Here is a 23,995-nt window from a genome sequence, read left to right as displayed (position 1 = left end):
GCAGAGGTGACAAACCCCTGGCAGAGGTGACAAACCCCTGGCAGAGGTGACAAACACGCAGTCACAGTCCCCTGAGCAAGGGTTTAATGAGGACAGGGTGGCACCGCTGGTGCCCGCACACGCGGGAGGTTTCGGGGGACGGACAGACGGACAGACAGGTGTGAACACTATGTACAGGCACCCCCCCGGAGCAGGGCTGGGGGCTCTTGCAGTCCTGCCAGACTGGGATTCGGGGTGTTGGAGGTGGGGGGGTCCTGGGAGCACTGGGATGGGGCCGGGGCTCTTTGGTTTCGGCGTTCAAAGGTCCTTGTCCCCAGCGGGGACACGCCCCGAGGCGCCCCAGTAAAACCAGTTCCCCACGCCAGAGGTCACCTGGAGGGTCTGGGACCCCTCCCGAACGCTCAGACACCGGACAAGGGGGGGCTCCAGGGGTGTTCCCCGCTTCCCCGCTGTGCGTGGGAGGACCCCCACCTCTACCCAACACCCTGGGGACCCCCCCCACAGGCCACCTGAGGGCGGGGACCCCCCCCCCCCGGTTAGGACAGCGAGTTGAGGAAGTGGCTCTCCCCCGCCAACGTGCTCAGCATGGAGCTCATGTCCCCCACTGCCATGTTGGCACCCCCGGACGAGGGCAGCAGGAGCCCCCCAGCCGGGCTGGGGGGTCCGGGCAGCGCCGCGGGGGTCTCCACGTCCTCCACGATGGCGGCGAAGTCAAGGTGCGTGTTCTCCAGGTCCAGTGAGTCCAAGCTGTTGGCCACCTGCTCCCCGGAGTCCAGGTAGTAACAGGAGGTGCCCTTGAGCCCCTCAGCGCCGTAGTGCCCGAGCCCCCCGCAGCTCGCTGCCCCCTGCCCCAGCAGCTTGTGCCCGCCTCTGCCCGCCTGCCCGTGGGGGTTCTGGCCCGGGTAGTACAGCGGGAGGTTCCCGGCTCCTTCGGGGACGAGGCGAGCCGGGGGCAAGCGCGGCGGGCGCCGGCCAGCGCCGTCCACGCCCTGGTAGCCGTGCCCTGGCTGTGCCAGGCTGCCCGGGTAGCTCAGGCCGCCTTGGTGACCCGGTGGTTTCGGGCCACCTGGAGGGTGCGGGATCATCTCGGGGTTGAAGCAGGAGGGGCTCAGCAGGTGCTGGGGCTCGGCCAGGCTCTGCAGATGATCGGCTTTGTTGGGTTGGTAAGCGCAGTACCTGGGGCTGAGGTACGGCGGGGTTGGCGCTGCCTGGCACTGCCCGGGCTCGCCGCCCAGCCCCGGGCCGGCCGCGTTGCCCTTGGAAGGGGGCTGCTCCCCCCACATCAGCGCCTGCTGCGCCTCCACGTAGTTCCGGACCATCACCTCTTTGGTCTGCAGGGTCGGGGTCTGGGCTCTGCGGGCTCCCGGGCTGGCGATGCCCATGTACCCGCCGGGGGCCGGTCCCGAGGGGGGGTACCCGCCGGGGCCCAGCTCCATGGCATGGCCGAAGGCAGCGGGGGACGCCGCCAGTTTGGCGCCGGGGCAGGGAGCGAGCGCCGGGGCCGGCGCCGGGTATCGCTGCTCGGATTTGATCTGCAGCCGGTTGAACCGGTGCCCCCCGGAAAATTCGCCGTCCTGGCACGAGCTGGCCAGTTTGGGATGCTGCCCGCAGGCGCTGGGATGGGGGTACTCCACGCTTTGATGGGCACAGTGTGGCCCGGGCATGGAGGGAGCTGCATTTTGCCTGGAGCTCATCTCCAGCGCGCCATGGCCGGGTCCATCCCAAGGCTCGGGCACGGCCCCGCTGCCAGCGGGCAAACTGGGGAATCGCTGGCTCATCTGGCACTGAGGGAAGGAGAACTCAGGCTGCAGCAGCCCCTCCTCCACGTCCCCGTGCGTGCCCACCACGGTCCGGTGAGCCCCGTAGATGCCACCCTGGAGCTCCACGCCGGCGCCCTGGCAAGGGAAGCTTTCCTCGGGGTAGCTCAGGTACGGATCCATCTCCAGCAGGCCGGACTCGGCGCCGGGACCCCCCATGCCCTCCAAGAAGACGTTCTCGCTGATGCTGGGGGGCCGCGGGGAGAAGCCGTGGCGCTGCAGGTCGGCCTCGGAGCCCCCCGAGGGCTGCGGCGCCGTCCTGCCCGCGCCCGGCGCGCTCACGTTCCCCACGCTCTTAAACCGCTGCACCCTGGGCGCGGCCGGCGCCTTGGCCGCCGTCCGGGCAGGGTCGCTGGCCCGTCGCAGGCCGTGACGGGGCGCCAGGTGAGCCGGGACGCCGCCGGGATAACCGGCGTTGTCATTGGAGCTGTGCCTTCTCAACAGGCCGTTGGCCACGCGCCGAGGCCCGCCGTAGCCACCCGCCGCCACCTGCTCGGCGCCGGGCAGCGGGGTGGGCGGCGGGCCGCCCGTGGCCGCGGCGTATTTGGCCTTGAGGCGGTAGCGCTGAGCCGGGGTGAGGTTGCCCAACCCCGGCAGCCCCCCGGCGTCGCGCGCCGAGCCCGGAGAGACGGGATCGTAGGCGTCCGTCGGGAGCGCGCCGCCGGGCGCCACGCCGGCGTCGCCGCCCGGGCACGGCGCGGGCGGGTACGGGGACACCAGGGACGAGCGGCGGCTGACAGTGTAGGCGGAGCTGACGGTGCTGGTGCCGCTGCTCCTGCGCTCGCCCGGCGCCGCCAGGCCCAGCTCGGCCGCCGACAGCTGGGCGATGCGCCGGTGCGAGGCCGGCGGCGGCGGCGGCGCCGGGAGAGAGGGCAGCTCCCTGGGCAGGCCTGGGGGACGGAAGGAGGAGTCAGCCCGGGGCACGGCGTGGCAGCGCCAGAGCAGGGATGGGAGGCACCTCCAGAGCTGGGATGTGGCTCTTCGGTGCTTAGAGCCGGCGAGGACAGGGAGGGGGTGGAGACAAAGATGGGCAGAGGCTGGTTTAGGTTGGAAAAATCGTGGAATTGGGTGGTGGTTTGGGTTGGGAGGGATCCTCAGGACCACCCAGTTCCACCCCCTGCCATGGGCCAGGACGTTTTCCACTAGACCAGGATGTTCCAGTTCGGCATGGGATGCTTCCAGGGACGCGGCAGCCACAGCTTGGGACGCGTCACGCACCGTCACCGGGCCTTGGACCGCGTCACCCCACATCCCACACCCCTGGCACGTGTGCCATGGATGCACACCTCACCTCCCAACACTCCTGCCCTCCTCAGGTGCGCCCTCGCCCCGTGGCACAGCCCTTCACCCCCGGGCTGTGCGATTCCGTCGTGTCCTTGTCCCCGGCAGCCCCTCAGAGCAAAGCCATGAACTGGGATCGGCCGTGCCAGGGCCTCCCCACCCTCCCGGGGAACGAATCCTTCCAAAATCCCACCTAACCCCGCCCTCTTCTCCGACACCAACCATCACCCCTCGTCCTGGCCCTTGTCCAAAATCCCTCTCCAGTTCTCCCGGAACCCCTTTAAGGCTCTTAAGGTTCCCCCAGATTTTGGGCTCCACATCTAACGCCAGGCACGGAAAAGGCATGGAAACCTCTGGCTGCCACCCAGACCCCCTCCACCCGCCCCCCACGGGCCAGGCCCCACATCCCAGAGGGGAAAATCACCCCGATCTCACCGGCTCCGGGGATGGGGGGCAGGTTGAAGCCCTTGGGAGCCGGAGGTTTCCTCAGCTGCTTCAGCTTGTCGATGCGGAGGTTTTCCAGCTTGTGGAGGGCCATGAGCCCCGAGGTGCCCATGGGCTCGCCGGGCACCACGTCCTCCAGCGTGGACAGGTCCTCGTAGCTGCCGCCGGCGTTTCCGGCCATCTCCACGCCGCTGTCGTTGTTGGTGGTGCTGCCCAGGGGCGAGTGGTCGCTGCTGCACGAGGATTGCCCACCCGGGCTGGGCTGCGGCTTCTGGGGGGAACCAGGCCAGGGGAAAAGGGGGGGGTTCAGGTACCCAGGGCACGCTTGGCACCGCCAGGCATTGAAATCCTTGCCGAGCCGGGCGTTTTCAGCTCCACGAGGGTTCAACACTCGGCTCGGAGGGCGGCCAGCGCCTCACAGAAATGGTTTAATGGCTGGGCAGGCGCGCTTTGAAAAGCGAAAGGTTTTAATAAACGAGAAAATAACAAGCGATGCAAAAACCGAAACGAAAAGCCAGGCACGGTGCAGAGGAACCTTCAGCACCCCAAAAAGCACCGGAGCACCTCTGTGCTCATTCATAAGTACTTAATGTTTTAGCAAATGCTTTTGGCAAATGGCCCAACAGAAAATAAATTCATTTCTGAGGAACAGCTACAGAGACCACCAGGTGCTTTTGTATCGGCCCTGAGCAAACCACGGTAAGAAGGGCACGGAAGATTTCGGTTTTCCTTCCTCAAAAATCACGAGGTGAAACCGAAACCCTTTTCCCTTTTGGGAAACACCCGCTCGGGCGCGAGGACGCGGCAACCACGAAGGTTGGAAAAGCCTGGGAGATGGCGGAGTCCAGCTGTTAACCCAACACTGCCGTGTTCACCACCTGAACCACGTCCCCAAGCGCCACATCCCAGTGGTTTTCGGACACTTCCCCAGGCATGGTGACTCCACCACCGCCTCGAGCAGCTCGTTCAAGCGCCTGGCAAGGAAGAAATTTCCCCTAATATCCGACTTAAGCTTCCCTGGAGCAGCTTGAGGCTGTTTCCTCTTGTCCTATCGCTCGGGGACGATCCCCAACCACCGACCCCACCCTCCTTCTCCCTTTTTCCCCTGCAAGCTCCTCACCAAAGCCAGCTCAGGCACCAGGAGTTTCCCCTCGTCCTTGCGAGCCTCGCCGGCGCCATTCGCGTCCTTCTCCTGCTTCATGTCCTGGGGGGCACCGGGGGTGGGCAGCGCCCGGCCCGGCCCCACGTCCCCTCGGTGCTTCTTGGTGACGTGGGCGTCGGGGCCGTGCACGGTCTTGACGTGCTTGCGCAGCGAGCTGGGGTCCGTGTAGCGCTTGGTGCAGCCGGGGATCTTGCACACGTACGGCTTCTGCCCCCGGGGGGGAAAAAAACCGGCGGGCACGGAGGAGGGAGGGGGTCAGCTCCAGCGGCAGCCCCCTTCACCCCCAAAAGCTGTGAGGTGGGGAGGGGGGATCCCTGGGATCCCCAGCCCGCGGTTTGGGTGGCTAATGAGGGCTCAGAGATGTGATTTAATGCGTCAGCACCCAAAAACGAGGGGAGTGGTTAGCCTGGCGTTTTATGGGGTTTTACATGGGGGTGGCTGCCCAGATTTGGTTTGGACCTTAGAGATCCAAGGGCTTGGACCAACGGAGCTTACTCTATTAGCACCTTCCCGAGGTCTCAGCTTTGTCCCCTCCATGCAGGGAGCCTTTGATCTGCCCCAGGTAATTCCCAGGCTTCCACAAGCCCCCCCGTTGCCACCCTCCGGAGGTGGCATTGAAGCGGGTGAGACCCCGTGGAAGAGGGGACGGGGAGCGCTCAGGGCGGCACAGGGAGGGAGGGAGGGTAAAGAGATCCCAGGGGGAACGCTGGTGGTCTTTAGAGCAGGAAAAGCAGGAGGTGAGGCCAAACCCAGGGACGTGGGGAGCTCTCAGGGGGCAGCGCCCGGGGAGCGCGGGGCGGCGCCGTACCTCGTTGGAGTGGGTGCGGTTCTGGTGCTTGGCGCGGTCGGAGGCGTTGGAGAAGGCTTTGTTGCAGCCCTCGTGCTCGCACACGTAGGGTTTCTCACCCGTGTGAGAGCGCAGGTGCGTCTTGAGGTTCTCCAGGCGGGAATAAGCCTTGTTACAGCCCTCGAACTGCGGCGGGGCGGGGCGGGACACGTCACGCACCGAGCTTTGGACCGCGTCATCCCCACATCCCACACCCCTGGTGTCACCCTGGTTTTTCTGAGTTTTTTTATAGCCTTTTTGAATTTTCATAAATGGAGTCAGATTTTTAGTTACTGCACGATATTAAGGGCAGTTTTCTAACTTTTCGCACAGATGTAACATAAACAAATCCTTTGCTTTTCATTCTCTGCCCTTTGTTTGCATATTTCTAACCTGAAAACAATCGTAACTGACGGCCGGTCTGGCCAGTTGGCTTGAGAGTTGAAAACTCTAAAAGCCAATCTTCTGCTAGACCCACAAACGTATAAAAAGTAAGAAATAAAACAAAGAGGCTCTCTCTCTCTCCTCCCTGTCTCAGCTTTGAGAAACCTCTGCTCTGCGAAACCTCTCGTCTGCGTGTGGCTGCTTTGTGCGTCTCGGTGACACCCTGGCACGTGTGCCACAGACGCACAGCTCGCCTCCCAACACTCCTGCCCTCCTCAGGTGCGCCCTCGCCCCGTGGCACAGCCCTTCACCCCGGGGCTGTGCGATTCCGTCGCGTCCCTGTCCCTGGCAGCCCCTCAGAGCAAAGCCACGAACTGGGATCGGCTGCAGCACCCGGCTCTCACCCCGACTGGAATTCGGGAACACGTTCCAAAGCTCGGGGCGGCGCTGGGGGGACGTGACTCTGGGTTTAGGTGGGATGTAGGGATGGAATTCTTCCCTGGGAGGGTGGAATCCCCTGGATCCCTGGCAGTGCCCAAGGCTGGATGGGCTTGGAGCAGCCTGGCACGGTGGGAGGTGCCCCTGCCCACGGCAGAGGGTGGGTGGGATGATCTCCAAGGTCCCTCCAACCCAAACCATTCCAGGATTCCACATCCTGCACCCACCCGCTGCCCACCCCCTTTGCCACCCCCTGGCCCCCCTCTCACGCCGTCCCCCCCGGTTCTCCCAGCTCTGCCGGCATTTCCCGGGAGGTTTTGGCGCCTCACCGTGCACTTGTGGGGTTTCTCCCCCGTGTGACGCCGCATGTGCACCACCAGCATGTACTGAGCCTTGAAGGGCCTCTGCTCCCGGGAGCACGCTGCCCAGTGGCACACAAACTCCTTCTTCTCCCCGTGGATGTGCTCATTGTTGATGTGCTGAGGAGGGAGAGCAGCGGCTTTGGGGACGGGGAGGTTCGGGAACATCACGGGAGAAAGGGGTGAAGAGGGATTGGGAGGGCAGAAAGGGACGTGGACAGACTGGGGTGGGAGAAAGGGTCATGGAGGGATTGGGGTGGCAGGTGGAGACACCAGAGTTTGGAGGAGAACGAGGTCAGGCGGTTTGGAGGAGGCAGGGAATAGTTTTGAGGGAAACTCTGGGAGCACCAAGAGCGGCCAGAGGTGGTGCAAAGGATTCTCAGGAGGATTTGGGAGAGTTGAGGAAGGAAAGCCGGAGCACCAGTGGCTGAGGAGAACAGAGGAATGCACATCCCTCCCTGGCCAGGAGGGAACTTCCAGCATCACGGTGAGCTCCCAGGGAGGACGGTCGGGAACTGGGAGCAGCAATCATGCCTTGACCCAGGGGGACGCCGCCCAGGGCAGCTTTTGGGGTGGGAGCACCTGGGCAGCCCCAGACTCACGTGCACCAGCTGCTCCTGCGTGTCGAACTCCTTGGCACAACCGTCCCAGTAGCAGTTGGTCTCATACACAGCCTCGCACTCGGCTTTCCCGTCCTCCTTCTCCAGCTCTTCCCGAACGTCCAGCATGCCCAGCAAAGGGTCCTGGGGGGAGCAGGGGCAGGTGAGCGCTGCCGGGGGGTGTGGGGATGTGAGGGGGGGGTCTCAGGGCCTGGCTGTACCTGGGTGCCCGTGGAGGCCGGGCTGGAGATGTCACCCTCGGATCGCTCCTCGGGGAATTTGGAGCTCAGGGGGCTGCTCAGGCTCCACTCCAGCTTCAGCTGCTGCCCAGGCAGGGGAATCGGGGGGCAGTCAGCACGGAGGGGCATGGCCCCATGGGGGCACAGCTCACATGGATACGTCTCGCACAGATCCCCACTTACACGGAGCCTCACTCGCAGGGATCCCCTCCCACACGGATCCCTCTCACGGATCCCCTCTCACACGGATCCCTCTCACAGATCCCTCTCACATGGATCCCTCTCACAGATCCCCTCCCACAAGGATCTCTCACATGGATCACTTCTAGCATGGATCCCTTCTCACATGGTTCTCTGCCTCACACGGATCCCTCTCCCAGTTCCCTCTCCCACAGATCCCTCTCACAGATCCCTCTCACACTCACAGGGATCACTCTTCACACAGATCCTTTTTCACATGAACCCCTCTCCCAGACCTCTCTCCCAGTTCCCTCTCCCAATTCCCTCTCCCCGATCCCTCTCCTAGTTTTCCCTCCCAGTTCCCTCTCCCTGTTTCCTCTCCCAGCTCCCTCTCCCCGTTCACTCTCCCAGAATCCCTCTCCCAGTTCACTCTCCCAGTTCCCTCTCCCCAATCCCTCTCCCAATTCCCTCTCCCATCTCCCTCTCCCGGATTCCCTCTCCCCTCTCCCAGATTCCCTCTCCCCTTTCCCCTCTCCCCTCCCAGATTCCCTCTCCCCTCTCCCCTTTCCCCTTTCCCCTCTCCCCTCTCCCAGTTCCCTCTCCCAGATTCCCTCTCCCCTCTCCCAGTTCCCTCTCCCCAATCCCTCTCCCAATTCCCTCTCCCATCTCCCTCTCCCGGATTCCCTCTCCCCTCCCAGATTCCCTCTCCCCTCTCCCCTCTCCCCTTTCCCCTCTCCCCTCTCCCCTTTCCCCTCCCCTCTCCCCTCTCCCCTCTCCCAGATTCCCTCTCCCCCTCCCCTTTCCCCTCTTCCCTCTCCCCTCTCCCCTTTCCCCTCTCCCCTTTCCCCTCTCCTCCTCTCTCCCCTCTCCCCTCTCCCCTCTCCCCTCTCCCCTCTCCCCTCTCCCCCGGTACCTGGCAGTGTTTCAGGGCCCCACGAGCGGGGGCCTGGTGCAGCAGCCCCGGGCGCGGGGGCAGCTCGTGGCTGCCGCAGGCCGGGCCAGGCGCGTACAGGTGTCCTTGGCCCTTCTGCTGCCCAGGCGGGCTCTGGTACCCCAGGGACGGGCTGCGGAGACCGCAGGGACGAGCGGGGTGACGCCATCAGGAGAGCCAGAGACCCCAACCATCCCTTCCCCACCATCCCACCCCGCTCCCGGCTCTCCCCAGGGTGGGATCGGGCGCTCAGCTGCCAGCCGGGGGTGGGGGGCTGAGGGCAGGCGCCCACCTGATGGTGCTGATGGACAGGTGGCCGTAGGAGCCGCCGGCGGAGGCACAGCGGGAGTTGATGAAGGCCACAAGGGAGTTGGGAGAGGTGCGGATCACGGTCTGCAGGTCGATGCTGGAGTCGGACAGCGGCGAGATGGACAGCGCCCGCTTCTTCCCCAGCTTCCCTGCGCCGCGGGGCGTGGAGAAGCGGGATCCTGGGAGGGCAGAGCAGGGGGCGCTGCCCCTCAGCGCGGTCCTGGGGAGTCGCAGGCACCCCGAGGACACCCGCCCGGCGTTTGGGGGCTGGAGGAGCGCCCCGAGCGCGTTCGGATTTACAACGGGCCCCCCCCCCAAAAAGCCGAGACTCACCGTCAGCAGGGTGTTCGGCTCCCGGCGCCAGCCCATACCCGCGGTGCCCGGGCTGGTGGCACACGGGGAAATCAAACCCTGGAGGAAGGAGGAGAGGTGAGGCGCGGGAGAGCGACCCCCGGAGCACCCCTGAGCTCGGCGGGGGGGGTTGGATCCGGAGCCTGGAGCCCCCAGCGTGACCCACCTGGTGGTCCCGGAGCAGCGGGGGCTGGCCCGTGGGGTGGGTGCAGGCAGCAGTGCTCGCTGTAGCCGGCGGCCGGGGGTCCCGTGGGGTCGAACATGTCGCGGTGGGGTCCGGGGGTGTCTCAGGGGCACCTCGGGGACATCGGGGGGGCGGCGGGGCCCGGGGACCTGGGGGGATGGGGAAGAGGTTGGGTGTGGCCGCCAGGGGGCGCCACAGCACGCGGGACCCCAGGACTGGTTTTGACCTAAGAGGAGATTTGGGGATCTTGGGAAGAAATTCCTCCCTGGGAGGGTTGGGGGGCCCTGGAACAGGGAGATCAGAGAAGCTTTGGCTGCCCCTGGATCTCTGGAAGCGCCCGAGGCCAGGTTGGACACTGGGGCTTGGAGAAACCTGGGATGGTGGAAGGTGTCCCTGCCCACGGTGAGGGGTCAGAACGTGACTTTAAGGTTCCTCCCAACCCAAACCATTCCGGGATTTTGGGATTCTATGAAATGGAAAAGCGAGGCACAGCCGGAACCATCCCCCGGGCCTAGGACCAGGGCTGACTCCCTACTCCTCCCTTCCCAGGGATTCTCCAGCATCTGCAGGTCCCACCCAGCCCTGCCTCGCCCGTGGGTCCCCACCCTGCCCGCGGGTCCCCACCCTGCCCCGTCCCACCCACGCCTGGCGCCCCTGCCCTGGCCCAGCCCACCGTCGATCCCTGCCTGTGGGGTCCTGCCCTGAGCGCGGTCCCGGCCCCACCCAGGGTGCCCAAAGCCCCCCAACCCCCTGCTCACCACCCTGTCACCCCACTCCATCCCCTCACGGTCCCCGTCCTGCCCCCCAGCTCCACCTCCACCCAGGGGCGCATCCATTCCCGCCCCCGTGTCCCCGTCCTGCCCCGCGACCCCCGAGCGCTGCCGTCGAGGACGGGAGCGGGAGAAAGCCACCACAGGACGAGAGATGTGGGTGGCGCTGGGAACTGCCACCCCCTCCAGCTTTGAGACGCGGGGAATCGCCCCGAACAAGGGGTCTGGGGGAGGTGGGAGCCCCTCACCCCGCTGGGAAAAGCGCCGGGTCGCGTTCGGAGCCGGGGGGGGCGAGGGGGGCAGCAATTCTTCCGCATGAGTTGCCCCTTTGAAAGCTCGTCTAGGGGCTTTGTGAGAGTGTCAGGCAGGAAGAATGGAGAGGGGGGGGGCAGAGGGGAGGGGGCTGCCCAGAAAGGTGGTGGAACTTGGGGAGGGGGAAAGAGAGATGAGAGGGAAACGGGGGGACAGAGAAGGGGGCTCTCACCTGACCCCTGGGCTGGGGCCTCGCGGGAGAGTTTGGGGATTGACCCCGGGGAAACCTCCCCGCTGGCCTCACCCTGCTGACAGGGGTTTGAAAGCCGTTCCCCTAAAGTTTGTGGGGTTACAGGGCGACCCCAGCCCCCCCAGCCCTCTGTGCACCTGATGCTCAGGTGTGTGAACAGCCCGATTCACCCGGGAGGTGAGCAGGGGTCGGGGTTCAGCAAACCCCCACCTCCCCCTCCCCACAACCACCCCCCAAGACCCCCGGGTCCCCTGGTGACCACCAGCCCTGTCCGGCTCTGTCCATCTCTGTCCAGCCCTGTCCGGCCCTGTCCGGCCCTGTCCATCTCTGTCCAGCCCTGTCCAGCCCTGTCCATCTCTGTCCATCTCTGTCCGGCCCTGTCCATCTCTGTCCAGCCCTGTCCGGCCCTGTCCGGCCCTGTCCATCTCTGTCCGGCCCTGTCCATCTCTGTCCAGCCCTGTCCATCTCTGTCCAGCCCTGTCCGGCCCTGTCCATCTCTGTCCGGCCCTGTCCATCTCTGTCCATCTCTGTCCGGCCCTGTCCAGCCCTGTCCATCTCTGTCCGGCTCTGTCCATCTCTGTCCGGCTCTGTCCATCTCTGTCCAGCCCCGTCCGGCCCTGTCCAGCCCTGTCCAGCCCTGTCCATCTCTGTCCGGCCCTGTCCAGCCCTGTCCGGCCCTGTCCATCTCTGTCCAGCCCTGTCCAGCCCTGTCCAGCCCTGTCCATCTCTGTCCATCTCTGTCCGGCCCTGTCCGGCCCTGTCCATCTCTGTCCAGCCCTGTCCAGCCCTGTCCGGCCCTGTCCATCTCTGTCCAGCCCTGTCCATCTCTGTCCGGCCCTGTCCATCTCTGTCCGGCTCTGTCCATCTCTGTCCGGCCCTGTCCATCTCTGTTAAGCCCCGTCCCCCTGCTGTGTGCAGCCCTGGAGCACGGGGTCACACCTGCAGAGCCACGGCCTGCAGCACCTGTGTGACACCCCAACATGTGTGACACCACAACAAGTGTGACACCAACACTGTGTGACACCGGAACATGTGTGACACCACAACAAGTGTGACACCAACACTGTGTGACACCGACACTGTGTGACACCGACACTGTGTGACACTGATACTGTGTGACACCAACAATGTGTGACACCAACACCGTGTGACACCGGAACATGTGTGACACCAACACTGTGTGACACTGATACTGTGTGACACCAATACCTGTGTGACACCAATGCTGTGTGACACCAACATTGTGTGGCATCAGAACACGTGTGACACTGGCACTGTGTGACACCAACACTGTGTGACACCATCACAGTGTGACAGCAGCACCCCCGCAGCGCACAGGAACAGCCAGACGAACACACACAGAGCTCTGCACACACACACACGAACACACACAGAGCTCTGCACACACACATGAACACACACAGAGCTCTGCACACACACGAACACACACAGAGCTCTGCACACACACACAGCTCTGCACACACACAGCTCTGCACACACACACGAACACACACAGAGCTCTGCACACACACGAACACACACAGAGCTCTGCACACACACATGAACACACAGAGCTCTGCACACACACACGAACACACACAGAGCTCTGCACACACACAAACACACACAGAGCTCTGCACACACACACGAACACACACAGAGCTCTGCACACACACACACAGAGCTCTGCACACACACACGAACACACACAGAGCTCTGCACACACACATGAACACACAGAGCTCTGCACACACACATGAACACACACAGAGCTCTGCACACACACACACAGAGCTCTGCACACACACACGAACACACACAGAGCTCTGCACACACACACACAGAGCTCTGCACACACACACACGAACACACACAGAGCTCTGCACACACACGAACACACACAGAGCTCTGCACACACACATGAACACACAGAGCTCTGCACACACACACGAACACACACAGAGCTCTGCACACACACAAACACACACAGAGCTCTGCACACACACACGAACACACACAGAGCTCTGCACACACACAGAGCTCTGCACACACACACGAACACACACAGAGCTCTGCACACACACGAACACACACAGAGCTCTGCACACACACAGAGCTCTGCACACACACACACGAACACACACAGAGCTTTGCACACACACGAACACACACAGAGCACACGGGGAGTCACAGGATGGGCTGGGACAGAGCTTAAAGCTCCTCCTGTTCCACCAGCAGCGACTTCCACCGGCCCAGGTTGCTCCCAGCCCCGGCCAAGCCGCCCTGGAACGCTTCCAGGCCTCCACACGCGTGTGCCCGGCGTGTCACCGCACGTGGGGAGCACGCGGGTTTAGCACAGGTGACACCGTCCGTGGTTTTCACCCCACCGCTCTGCCCTGGGGCTGTGCCCCGCTTTGTCCCCTCCAGCACCCCCTGTGCCAGCTCTGGGGGGTTCTGACCCCCAGCTCCACTGAGGCACAGCAGGAGCGTGAGGGTCCCACTGTGCAAGCTCTGGGTGCCAGGTGGGCGCCAGGTGGGCGCCAGGTTGGCATTTCCCCAATCCCCCCACCTCAGAGCATCACCACACGGCCAGGAGCGGCCACACGCCGCCCGAAACACCCCCAAAACCGCCGCTCCCATCCGCAGGACTCTCCCTTCCCCAAACCCACGGGGCCCACAAGGGGCTCCCCGAACCCCGGCGGCCCCCCGAGCCGACGGAACGCCGGGATCCAATGGGAAAGCGAAGGGAAGCGAAGGGAAGCGAAGGGAAGCAATGGGAACCAGCCGGCGTCTCGCCCACCGCCGCGCTCGCCTCCCCCGCCGGCCGCACACCGCCGCGGCCCACCCAAGTCGCAGCCTTTGGGCATAAATTTGAGAGCCAGGCGCAGGCGGGATGAGGGGAATCTTCCCTCGCTCTCCTCCTGCCAAGAAACTCGAACTGAAACACATTCCTGCTCCTCTCCTGCCAAGAAAACCAGGAGCGCAGCCAGCGGCGGGAGCTCTCGGAGCGGGGCCGGCTCCAGACGCAGAAACGCGGCGAGGGAGGAGGAGGGGGGGGTCAGGGCTGGCCGCCCCCCTTCCTCACTCCCCAAGCTCCTCGCCTTTTATTTCCTGCAAACACATCGAAAATCTGTCATCTGGCTCCAGTTTCCTGAGGACACTGGGGAACGGGGCCGGGGGGGGAGAGGGAAGGGGATGGAGGGGAAGGCAGAGAGAGAGAGAGAGAAAGGGGGCGCGGGGTGGGGGCAGCTTGTGGGGCAGGACGTCGGGATGGTGACCCCGAGGAGCGGTGGGGACAGGGAGACGGCCCGAAGGTGGGACACGGATGTGGGAGACCAGAAGAGGAGGAGAAGGCGGCCGCAATTCCCCCGCTTCGGCACCCCGCCATGGGGCAGAACCCCACCGCGGCTCCCCAGCGCACCCCGGATGGGGGAGACCCCCCCCACTCCAGCACCCCACGACAGTGCGGAGCCCCCCATTCCTGCTCCCACGTGCGCCGGGAATGCTCCCGCTGCCCCCCGGCCCGGCCGGGTGCAGCAGTGGGTGCAGCAGTGGGTGCAGCAGTGGGTGCAGCAGGGCGGATCCCACCCAGCCCAGCCCTCGGGGGGGGGGTCTCTACGCCCCCCAGCCCCTCCAGGGTTAACCGCCCCGCTGCCCCACTGCGGAGGAATGCGATGTCAGGGCTGGATTAGCCCCCGCCGTCCCTCAGCTGTGTGTGGCACAATCCATCACCCGCCGGCGCAGCCCCCGGCGTGGGGGGGCCGGGGGGGAGCTGCGTGCGTGGGGCAGCGGCGCTGCTGCGAACACGCGTGTTTTCCGCGTGTTTTCCGCGTGTTTTCCGTGTGTTTTCCGCGTGTTTTCCGCGTGTTTTCCGCGTGTTTTCGGGGTTATGTGGGTGTGGGGGTGGGTTTTTTTTGGGGGGGTGGTGGGAGGAGGGATGCCCAAAAATCGAGGGGTGGTGGAGCTGGGCTGGTGGGAAGGAGGGAGGGAGGGAGGAGATGCAGCCCCCGGGAATCGAGGGACGTGGGTCCGTGCGCCCGTGTTTACACGAGTGTGGGGTGTGCACAACGTGGGGCGGCTACAACACCTGATGGGCGCCACCCCAAATCCTCGCTCAGAGCAGAGGGGACAGACAGAGGGAAGGGTGGGACAGGGGTCGCACCCCAGGAGACCCCCGTGCCCCCTTTCATCGGGAGAGCCAGGGTCTGCGCTGGGCTGGGCAAACCCCTGAGCCCACCACAGGCACCCCAACAGCCCCGAACCCCACCCAACCCTAACCCCCGGGCTGGCACGGATCCCTGGTGCCACCAACGCCCGGGGACCACGGGGACACATCCCAGCTGCTGGCCAGGCCGAGGGCTCCGGCAGGGTCACTCCGATCCTCCCCATCCACAGCAAATCCTGGAGATTCCCCATGGAACAAACACCTTTTCCCTGTCCCGCGGGCTCAGCCCGAGCTGGGAGCTGCTTCTCCCGACCCCACATCTCCCTGGAGTCCGCCTGCAGCAGAAGCGATGCGCGGAACCGCCGCCTGCCCGTTAGGCCGGGCTTTAGCGCCAGCCCCAGCCCCGCCGCATGGGGCAGCTAATCTGCCCAGGACCGCGGCTCCACAAAGCGCATCGCTTCAGGTTCAGGGGGTCTGAAAGGGGACGACTCAGGGTCACGATCCCGCGCTGGTGGGGGCTGCCGAGCTGGTTCCAAGGTGGTCCCTGGCCTGGAAAAGCTGAGGAAAGGAAGAACCAGCTCAAGGCTGGGGACGTTTATGGTGGAGTGGAGGGAAAGGCGCAGACACAACACTGCCAAGACAGACTCGGGACATCCCAGACTCCAATCCTCCCTCTCCCAGCCCTGTCACCCGTCCTCATTCCTCACCCAACCCCAAAATTCTTCTCCTGTGCCATTTGCACCGCTCCCGGGGTGGATCAGAAACCCCACCCCAGCCCACCCAGCCGTCCCCCGGCACCCCAGTGCCGCATCTCGGGGGGGAAAAACCCACCCGCCCCTCTCTCCCACGCGCGCTCACACCCACCCAGGGCCGCGCACCGACACGCCTGTGGACGTGTTAACGCACGCTGCCACACACGTGTGCTGCGGGGAAGGAGAGGCGGGCAGCCGGCTCCCGGGGCATAACCCACACGAGGGGGCTGCAGACTCCCTGGAAAGAAGGGAATCCCAGCCCTCCACCGCCGCGGAGCTGCTCAGGAAGCTGCGGCAGGGCCGGGCAGGGGCGGGAGGCGGGGGGGCGCTCCATAGGTGGTCCCCGGGCAGGCGGGAGACCCTCGCCGCGCGTTGTTTGCTTTGGCCCCCGGCGCACGCTGCCCCCTTCCCCAAATCGCCCCCCTAAAGCCGCTTCCCCGGCCGGCACCTTCACCAGGCTGGGCTTTGGGGGGGGGGGGCAAGGTTTTGGGGTGGAGGTGAGAGGGGGGCACACACATGGGAGCAGCTGGAGTAAGGAATTTTTATGCTTTCCCTCTTCCTCCCCGGCGCTGGAGGGAAGCAACAACACGGAACATGTGGGACCCATAAAAGCCCGGCTCTGAGTCACGGCTGTGGGAGCCCCTGGCAGGCGCCACTCCCTCCCGTGGCATCAGGAACCGTCCCGATCCCAGCATGGGCGGGCTGGGGACATCCTGGGCATCCCGAGGGAGCCAAGGTCACACACGGCAAGCGGCAAAATCCATCCTCCCGCCGCAGTCGGGGGACTGACGCCGAGCCTGTTCCTACCCCGACGAGTCCACCCCTCAGGAATCCTCCGAGGATGGGAACAGGAGGATGAGCAGGGCCCGAAAGGGACTCCGGCACCCGCTAAAGGACGGGAGACACAACAGGAATCCCTGTTAATCCGTGGGATTGCCTTTGGCTCCACACTCTGAGCACCCTCGGGGGTTTAGGGGGCTTCTTGGGGCAGGGGACCCTTCTGTCTGCTGAGAGGTGGAGGTGTGAGTGTCCTCAGGCTGCTCCCAAAATCCCCAGCCATGCTTTCTTTGCCTGCTGGGATACATTTGTCCCTCCTGAAGTATCTGCCACGAGTGGTGGTGGTGGCTTGTCCCTTAGGTGGACACTTCTGTCCCCACACGGCAGCTCCATCCCCTCGAGGATGCGCTCTGCCATCCCAGGGGCACCAGCCAGAGCTCTGCTCCCCTAAATCCTGGCCAGGAGTCGGGCAGTAGGGTTCTAACATCTGGAAACATCTCCCCAGCCTCACTCTGGGCGCAGCGGAGCTGAAACCCGACTCTGTTTTGCCACTTGTTCCCACTCCGAGGCAGCTCTTTGGTTTTATTTTATTTTATCAGCTGTTCACCTCATCCTGCAGCTTCCCAAGGGTTGGGATGTGCCGTAAGGATTGGGGTGAGCTCGCTGTGTCCCCGTGGGAACCCCCGGTGTCATTACGGACCAGGCTGCCCAACCCCTGGCCTGAGACAGGGGACAACAAAAATCCCACCTGGAATTTGTTGGGATCTCACCCAACAAAACAATCCTGCCTGGGAGCGGCATCCAAATGCTCCTTGAGGTGTGGGCACGTGCACAGCGTGTACAGGAGGGCACCTGTGCAGGCGTGAGGACACGTGTGCAGCAGCTTGGAAGGGTGGGAAGAGCACTGCTGTCCCAGGATAATGGGCTGGCACCGGGGCTGGAGCCGTGGGATGTCCCCAGGAGCATCCCAGGGGCGCTGGGTGAAGGTCAGGATGTCCCCAGGAGCATTTCAGATGTGCTGGGTGTAGGGCAGGATGTCCCCAGGAGCATTTCAGATGTGCTGGGTGAAGGGCAGGATGTCCCCAAGAACATCTCAGGTGCCCTGGTGAAGAGCAAGATGTCCCCAAGAGCATCCCAGGGACTCTGGGTGAAGGGCAGGATGTCCCCAACAACATCTCAGGTGCCCTGGTGAAGGGCAGGATGTCCCCAAGAACATCTCAGGTGCCCTGGTGAAGAGCAGGATGTCCCCAAGAACATCTCAGGTGCCCTGGTGAAGGGCAGGATGTCCCCAACAACATCCCAGGTGCCCTGGTGAAGGGCAGGATGTCCCCAAGAACATCTCAGGGACACTGGTGAAGAGCAGGATGTCCCCAAGAGCATCCCAGGGACTCTGGGTGAAGGGCAGGATGTCCCCAACAACATCTCAGGTGCCCTGGTGAAGAGCAGGATGTCCCCAAGAACATCCCAGGTGCCCTGGTGAAGGGCAGGATGTCCCCAAGAACATCTCAGGTGCCCTGGTGAAGGGCAGGATGTCCCCAGGAGCGTCCCAGGGGCGCTGGGTGAAATGCCCTCATGTCTTCCAGCCCACCCACCCTTTGAATCACGGACTCATTAAGGTTGGAAAAGCCCTCCAAGCTCCTCAAACCCAACATTACCCCAGCACTGACACGGCAACCGCCGACCCACGTCCCCAAAGCGCCACATCCACGTGAGTTCTGAACAGTTCCAGGGCCGGTCACTCCACCACTGCCCGTGGCAGCGCCTGATCACCCTTCCAGCGAAGGAATTGTCCCTCATACCCAATCTGAACCTCCCACGGTGCAGCTCCTGGGGTCGGGGACACTGAGGCACGGGTCCCACCCGGAGCCTGCGCTCTCCACACGCCGTCCCGCCCGGGCTGCGCGTCACAAGGTGTCCGTGCTGACTCACTCCGGGATGGAAACTTCCCTACTCCAAGGGAGATCCTCGCAGCTCAGCCAGCTCCAGCACGGAGTTTATTCCACCACGTCCCACCACATCAGCCCTGGGGGCCCGGCTCCCCAAGCTGCCCTTGGTTTTGTCATGGGAAAGACCCCGGAATATGGGGGAGATGAGGATTCCCCCCCCTCCTCCACAAGCAGCCAAACCCTGCCCCGCTGCCTCTGCCTTCAGCTCGGACGCGGCAGGAAAACTGGAAAAGCTTTTCTAGGTCTGAATTTCTGAAAGGAGAAATTTCATCCGGCTCCTTCCTCCTCCCTTCCCCCAAAACCCAGTGCCCACCCGCGTTTTCGGCTCAGGTTTGGCCCGCTCGGAAGAGTGGGAGGAAACTCATGGGATCGGGGTGTTCGACAGCATCTGCCAGGTCCCCAAACCGCTTCCAGGGCTGGGAGCAGGACCCCAGCTGTGCCTGGAGTATCCAGTAGTTTCCCAGTCCCCGAACGCAGCATTGGAATGCCACAGCCATTCCTCAGCCGCCTTCTCTCTGTCTTCACCGTCCTCCCAGGAGAGGCTGCAGCCCTCAGACTGCCAGAGTCCCCCAAAATCCCCCAGCCGCCGCTCAGCCCCGTCCTCTCCATCCTCTCCAAACCCCATCCTCTCGGGACAGGCGCAGCCCCCGCGCCCTTCCCGCAGCGCCGAGTGCCACCACACGGCCTGGCAGGACATCAGGGGGCCGGGAGCACCCATTTATCCCCGTGCCAACCCCTCGGAGCCGTGCCAGGGCCCCGGGAACAGCGGGTGCTGGCCACCGGGGTCCATCCGGCCCCGGTGCCCTGCCCAAAGCCCCTCGCTGGGTGCGGAGGCCCCACCAGGAGGGTGCTGGAGCGCTGTGGACGCCCCGGCTGGTGGGATACGAGGCTCAGGGTGCTCAGGGCTTGGCAGGGTGGGTGGCACAGCTGGCACAGCCCCCCCCCGGGACGCTGCTGCGGCTGCTGCGTCACCGCGGCCGGGACAGCAACTTTCACTCGGTCGCTGCTTCTCAGTGCGACATCCCCGGTCCAGGCAGAGCCGGCAGCACCCAGCAGCACCCAGCAGCACCCAGCAGCACCCAGCCCCGAACCAGCCTCCCTCTCCGAGCGGCTCCACGGGCCCGCTGCGGCCGTCCCAGCCCACCCACACGGCGACCCGATCTCCCACCCAGCGGGGCGCTCAAAGCGCGGCGGGAGCGTGCGGACGTGGGCGGGAGCACGAGGGGACGTGACGGGGCACGCGTGGGGCCGATCCCCTCCGCCCGCCCCGCGTGGCCGGTCCCGTCTCCCCCCCCCCCACACACTCCCCACCACGCCGGGATCACCGGTGGAAAGCGCCGGGATCCCCCCGCGGAACCCACGGGACCGCCCGCGGAGGGATCGGCTCCATCCCGGCAGCGAGGATCCCGCGGCCCGGACCCCGCCCGACGGCTCCTACCTCCGGGGGGGCTCCGAGAGACCCCGGGCGGGGCGGCGGCTGCGTGTCCCCCCGTTCCCCCGGCAGCGGCCGCGGCGGTCGGGTCCGGGAGAGAAGCGGCACATCCAGAGGGGACGGCGGCGGCCGGGATGGGGCGGGACGGGACGGGACGGGACGGCGCCCCCCGCACTCCCCCGGCCCGCCCCGGGAACCCGGAGGAAGTTACCGGAGCCCCGCGGGGGCGGCGGATCCCGGCGGGTCCCGCTCCGCCAACTGCGGCGGCGGCGGCGCCGATCGCGCTCGGGACGGAGACCCCGGCCGGGAGCGGCGGCCCCGAAAACCCGGGATGGATCCGGGACACGCACGGCCCCGCGCCCGCGCGCACCCCCGGCCGAGCCCCCACGCGTGTCCGCGGGGTGTCCCGCAGGCTGGCGGGGCCAGGGAGCAGAGCGTGTCCGCGCACGGAGCCGCCCAGTCCCGCACACTCACGGAGGCGCGGACACGCGTGGCCGCCCGAGCGCGGGGACGCGGGGAGGAGAACACGCAGCGGTGCCCACTGGTGTGAGCGCGCTCCCCGTGCAAGAGCGGGAAGAGCCCGCGGACACGCGGGGACGCAGCCGCGGCCGCCACGCGTGGGGGTGACATTGTGTAGCCCAACTACACAGGGGGGCACGGTCCACGGACACGCAGGGGACACAACTCGCGCACACGCGGGGCACAGCCCGGTCACACGCACAGCCCCCACACACACACACGGACACGCGGGGGACGCAGCCACCACCCCACGCACACGCGGGGGGTCCTGCACACGCACAGGCGGAGCACAGCCCACCCACAGGGAGGACCGCAACCTCCAGCCCACGCACACGCGGGTGCCACAGGCGGTTTACACGCGCGAACAGGGGACGCCGCCCGCACACCAGCACAGGAGGGTGGCGGAGCCCACGAACACGCGGGGAGAGCGCGCCGAAACCCACGCAGGAGGCACAGCCCGTGCCCACGCAGGGGAGGCAACAGCAATCCCACGCACGCTCAAGGGCCGACTGGCTCGTCCCACAGCCCACTCACACGCGGGGTCACGCTCCCAACCCTTAACCCCAACCTTAACCCTGACCCCAAAATTATAAATATTTATTTGAAATAAACAGCGCCCGCTTCGTTGCGCGCACGCGGGGAGCGCGGCGCACGCTCTCAGAGAGGAGGGGGGGGGTGGTGTCACAGCCTCCAGCCCACGCGAGCTCGTGGGACACATCCCGGGGGTCCCGGGGGTCCCGGGGGCTGGACCGGGGGCGGGGGGGGAGCGCACGGCGGGGCAGCGCCCCCTGGTGGCGGCGGGAGGCTCCCGCGGCGCTCCCCGCTCCGGTGCCGCCGTGACCGGGACGAGCCCCGAGGGTGACGGCGCCGCGCCTCGCACCCCGCTGACCCCGGAGCCGCTTACCGGGATTACCCCGCCGGCAACTCCGCTGTCCCCGGCCTTAACCTGTCCCCTGTCCCCTCGGTGTCATCGCGCACCGCCGGCGGCTTCGCCTCTCCCCGGTGTCACGGCTCCGGGGCAGTGACGGGGGACGGCGGTGACGGGATCTCAGAACCCCTCAGCTCCCAGCCGCGGCCTGCGGAATCCGTTCCTTGCCTCAGTTTCCCTCCCCGCTGCCCTCATGTGAGATCGGCTCCTTCCCTGAGCCCCCTGCCCTCGCCGCAGTGGGGGTGAGGAGGGGTCTCTGCTCCCCGGGGAGCCCCCGGCACGGAGAGGACGTGACAACGCTGCGGGGTGAACAACTTCCTCCGGCAGGAGGGGGAAACGGCCAGCGGGGCCCTGGGGTGCCCCAGGTGAGGGGGTGGCACAGGTGGGGAGGTGGCACAGGTGAGGGCGTGGGTCTGGTGAAGGGGTGGCCCCAGGTGAGGGAGTGGCACAGGTGAGGGGTGGCACTGGTGAGGGTGTGGGTCTGGTGAAGGGGTGGCAGGTGAAGGGATTGCACAGGCCAGGGGGTGGCACAGGTGAGGAGGTGGCAGCTGTGAGGAGGTGGCACAAGTGAGGGGGTGGCACAGGTCGAGGGGGTGGCACAGGTCGAGGGGTGGCACAGGTAAGGCGCTGCCTCCATCCCCGTTTTGTAACAGCCATAAGCGGCTCAGCAGCTTTACCCCGGGACGAGTGTGACCCTGGATAAGCCGCTTGGGGTCTGGGCACTCACCCCGAGCCCACCCCCTCTCTCCTCACAGAACCACCCCCGTGTCCCGGTTCCCTTTGCCACCATCTCCCACCCCTGGGTGTGACCAACACCTGGGCAGCCCCTCGGAGCAGCCCTCAGCCCGCGCACCCCGACCGTGCCGGATCCCCCCCTTCACGAATAATCCCACTCTCCTGTTTGGGAAAGTCCAAGCGGCTCAGAGCGGGGCCGGATGATCGCCCAGATCGGGGATTTAGCGGCCAGCTCAGCACCTCGCTGCGGGGGCAGCGTGTCAGTGTGTCAGTGAGTCAGCACCTCGCTCACACGCGTGTGGACGGCTCCCTCCTCACGCTCAATCCCGCGGGGAAAACCAAGGGAAACTTCCCTTGTTCGGCGAGGGAAAACTTCCTGCTGCCTCGCTGGGATGCTCCACGCGGTTAATTTTGGGAGGGGAGCAGGGTGGCACCGCTCGGATCCAGCTCCCAGCGTGCTCACGGCAGCACGTGTGCCCAGGACACGGGCTGGGGCTGCGGCGGGCATCCCGCAGGCGCCGCTGGCTTTTGCCCACGCCGGGGATATTTTGGGAGCTCGGTGACGGCCGCAGTGCCCCGGGGGTTGCCCGCTGCGCTGGCTGATGAAAGCCGCCCTTTGGTCGCTGGCAGGGCCAAGCTGGGAAATCAAGGTGCTTTGTCCCCAGATAAAAGAGCCCCAAAGTGAGCTTTGAGCGGGCGCTTGCGCAACGGGGGCCCGGGTCCCGGGGCGTGCGGGATCTCAGCGGGATGAGGAGGGGGCGTTGCCTGCAGCTGCAGGAGCATCCCAGCCCGAATCCTGCAGGAGACTCCCCATCACCCACCAGACCCTCTGGCCGAGGCTGGGGTCGCTGGGATGTGTTTGGGGGAGCGCACCAGGGGGGCTGGGGAGGTGGGACAGGGTCAGGGGCTTTGCAGTGGGGCCCAGGATTTGGGGGTGGGCTGTGGCTCGGCATTTGAAGTGACCCCCCTGGAGCTAGAGTGACCAGAGCTCCGTGTGGGATGCTCCAGGTGCATCCCCTCATTGGGTGATCCCTGCCAGCACCGGCCCTGCTGGGACACAGCTTCGAGGCTCCCGCTGCAGACCACACCTCGGTGAGGTGGTACCTGGTTCCCAGCCCCTGCTTGATTCCTGGGAACTCGGATTGCAGGCAAGACATCCCTGAAAAAGCTTTGTGAGCCCCTCAAACCCCACAGGTCCCCGCATCTTCTGGCATGGCAGCGCTGTGCAGCTCCTGTGCTGCTCCAGCTCCGGCGCCTAAGGGGTCTGAGCCCTTCTCCCATGCCCCACCTGTGTGGGTGATCCCAGGGAAAAAAAGCAGCCAGAGCCTGGATCTCGCATTTGCACCCATTTATTTGGGAAACCGCACCAAAATGTTAATAATAAATTAAAGCAGAGGAAGGGGAAGGCAGAGAGGGATCTTTGGTAGAGAGGACGGAGCACCAGGGAGTCCCCAGGAACGGCTGCAGGAACTGAGAGAGTAGGAATAGCTGCAAAACCAGCGGCACAAATTAAATCCGTACCCTGAGTGTGGTCTCGAAGGCAAAGTTTGAGCCAGAACTCCCCTTGTGGAGGCACCGGGCTGGAGGAGACCTGGCTGCTGGGTGGGAGCAGGGGAGGAAAGCACAAACCCGGGGAAAGGCGAAGCACACAGGACCTGGAAGTTTGGTCCTCACAGCTCCATGCCCTCCAGGGATCAAAGAGCTTTGTCCAGTCGCTGCTGTTTTGGGGTTCTTGGGGAACTCAAGTACCCTTCACCTTCCTCTCCCAGGCCTTCTGTTTGTGCCCCATTTCACCGGTCCCCAAAGCCAGGCCTGAGTTGAGTGCAGGGAGGTTTGTTCCAGAGGGGGAACAAGCCTTGTCCTCCAGACTCCCACGTGGAGGGAACGGCTCCGTTCGTGCATCCCACTCTGCCCTCACATCCCAACCCCTCATCGGACGCTGAATGTGAACCAAGCGGGGCCCCC

The 23,995-nt window shown here is 65.3% G+C and overlaps 1 protein-coding gene across 1 annotated transcript; it reads right to left on the bottom strand.

The window, feature by feature from the left end:
- Positions 1 to 67: 67 nt before the first annotated feature.
- On the bottom strand, positions 68 to 9,607 carry GLI1 (GLI family zinc finger 1). The gene is made up of 11 exons (XM_040088413.2): positions 9,487 to 9,607; positions 9,303 to 9,380; positions 8,953 to 9,148; positions 8,643 to 8,793; positions 7,532 to 7,633; positions 7,314 to 7,454; positions 6,682 to 6,831; positions 5,513 to 5,677; positions 4,663 to 4,911; positions 3,534 to 3,813; positions 68 to 2,707 (listed from the first exon to the last, which is right to left on the bottom strand). The coding sequence occupies exons 1-11, from the start codon at positions 9,581 to 9,583 to the stop codon at positions 537 to 539; spliced, it is 3,780 nt and encodes a 1,259-aa protein (XP_039944347.1). The 5' UTR covers positions 9,584 to 9,607; the 3' UTR covers positions 68 to 536.
- Positions 9,608 to 23,995: the final 14,388 nt, after the last annotated feature.

This window comes from Hirundo rustica, chromosome 30, assembly GCF_015227805.2.
Source record: "Hirundo rustica isolate bHirRus1 chromosome 30, bHirRus1.pri.v3, whole genome shotgun sequence".
In the NCBI taxonomy this organism is placed as follows: domain Eukaryota; kingdom Metazoa; phylum Chordata; class Aves; order Passeriformes; family Hirundinidae; genus Hirundo; species Hirundo rustica.
The sequence above is the reverse complement of the archived record's forward strand: the minus strand, read 5'-3'. Positions and strand labels throughout refer to the sequence as shown.

Excerpts from the sequence above, each read along its gene's own strand:
- GLI1 (XM_040088413.2), bottom strand. The coding sequence starts at position 9,583 with ATGTTCGACCCCACGGGACCCCCGGCCGCCGGCTACAGCGAGCACTGC. Across the intron at positions 9,381-9,486 it reads CGCTGCTCCGGGACCACCAG|GGTTTGATTTCCCCGTGTGC; the intron begins GTGGGTCACGCT and ends TCCTTCCTCCAG. Across the intron at positions 7,634-8,642 it reads GGGCCCTGAAACACTGCCAG|CAGCTGAAGCTGGAGTGGAG; the intron begins GTACCGGGGGAG and ends CTGCCTGGGCAG.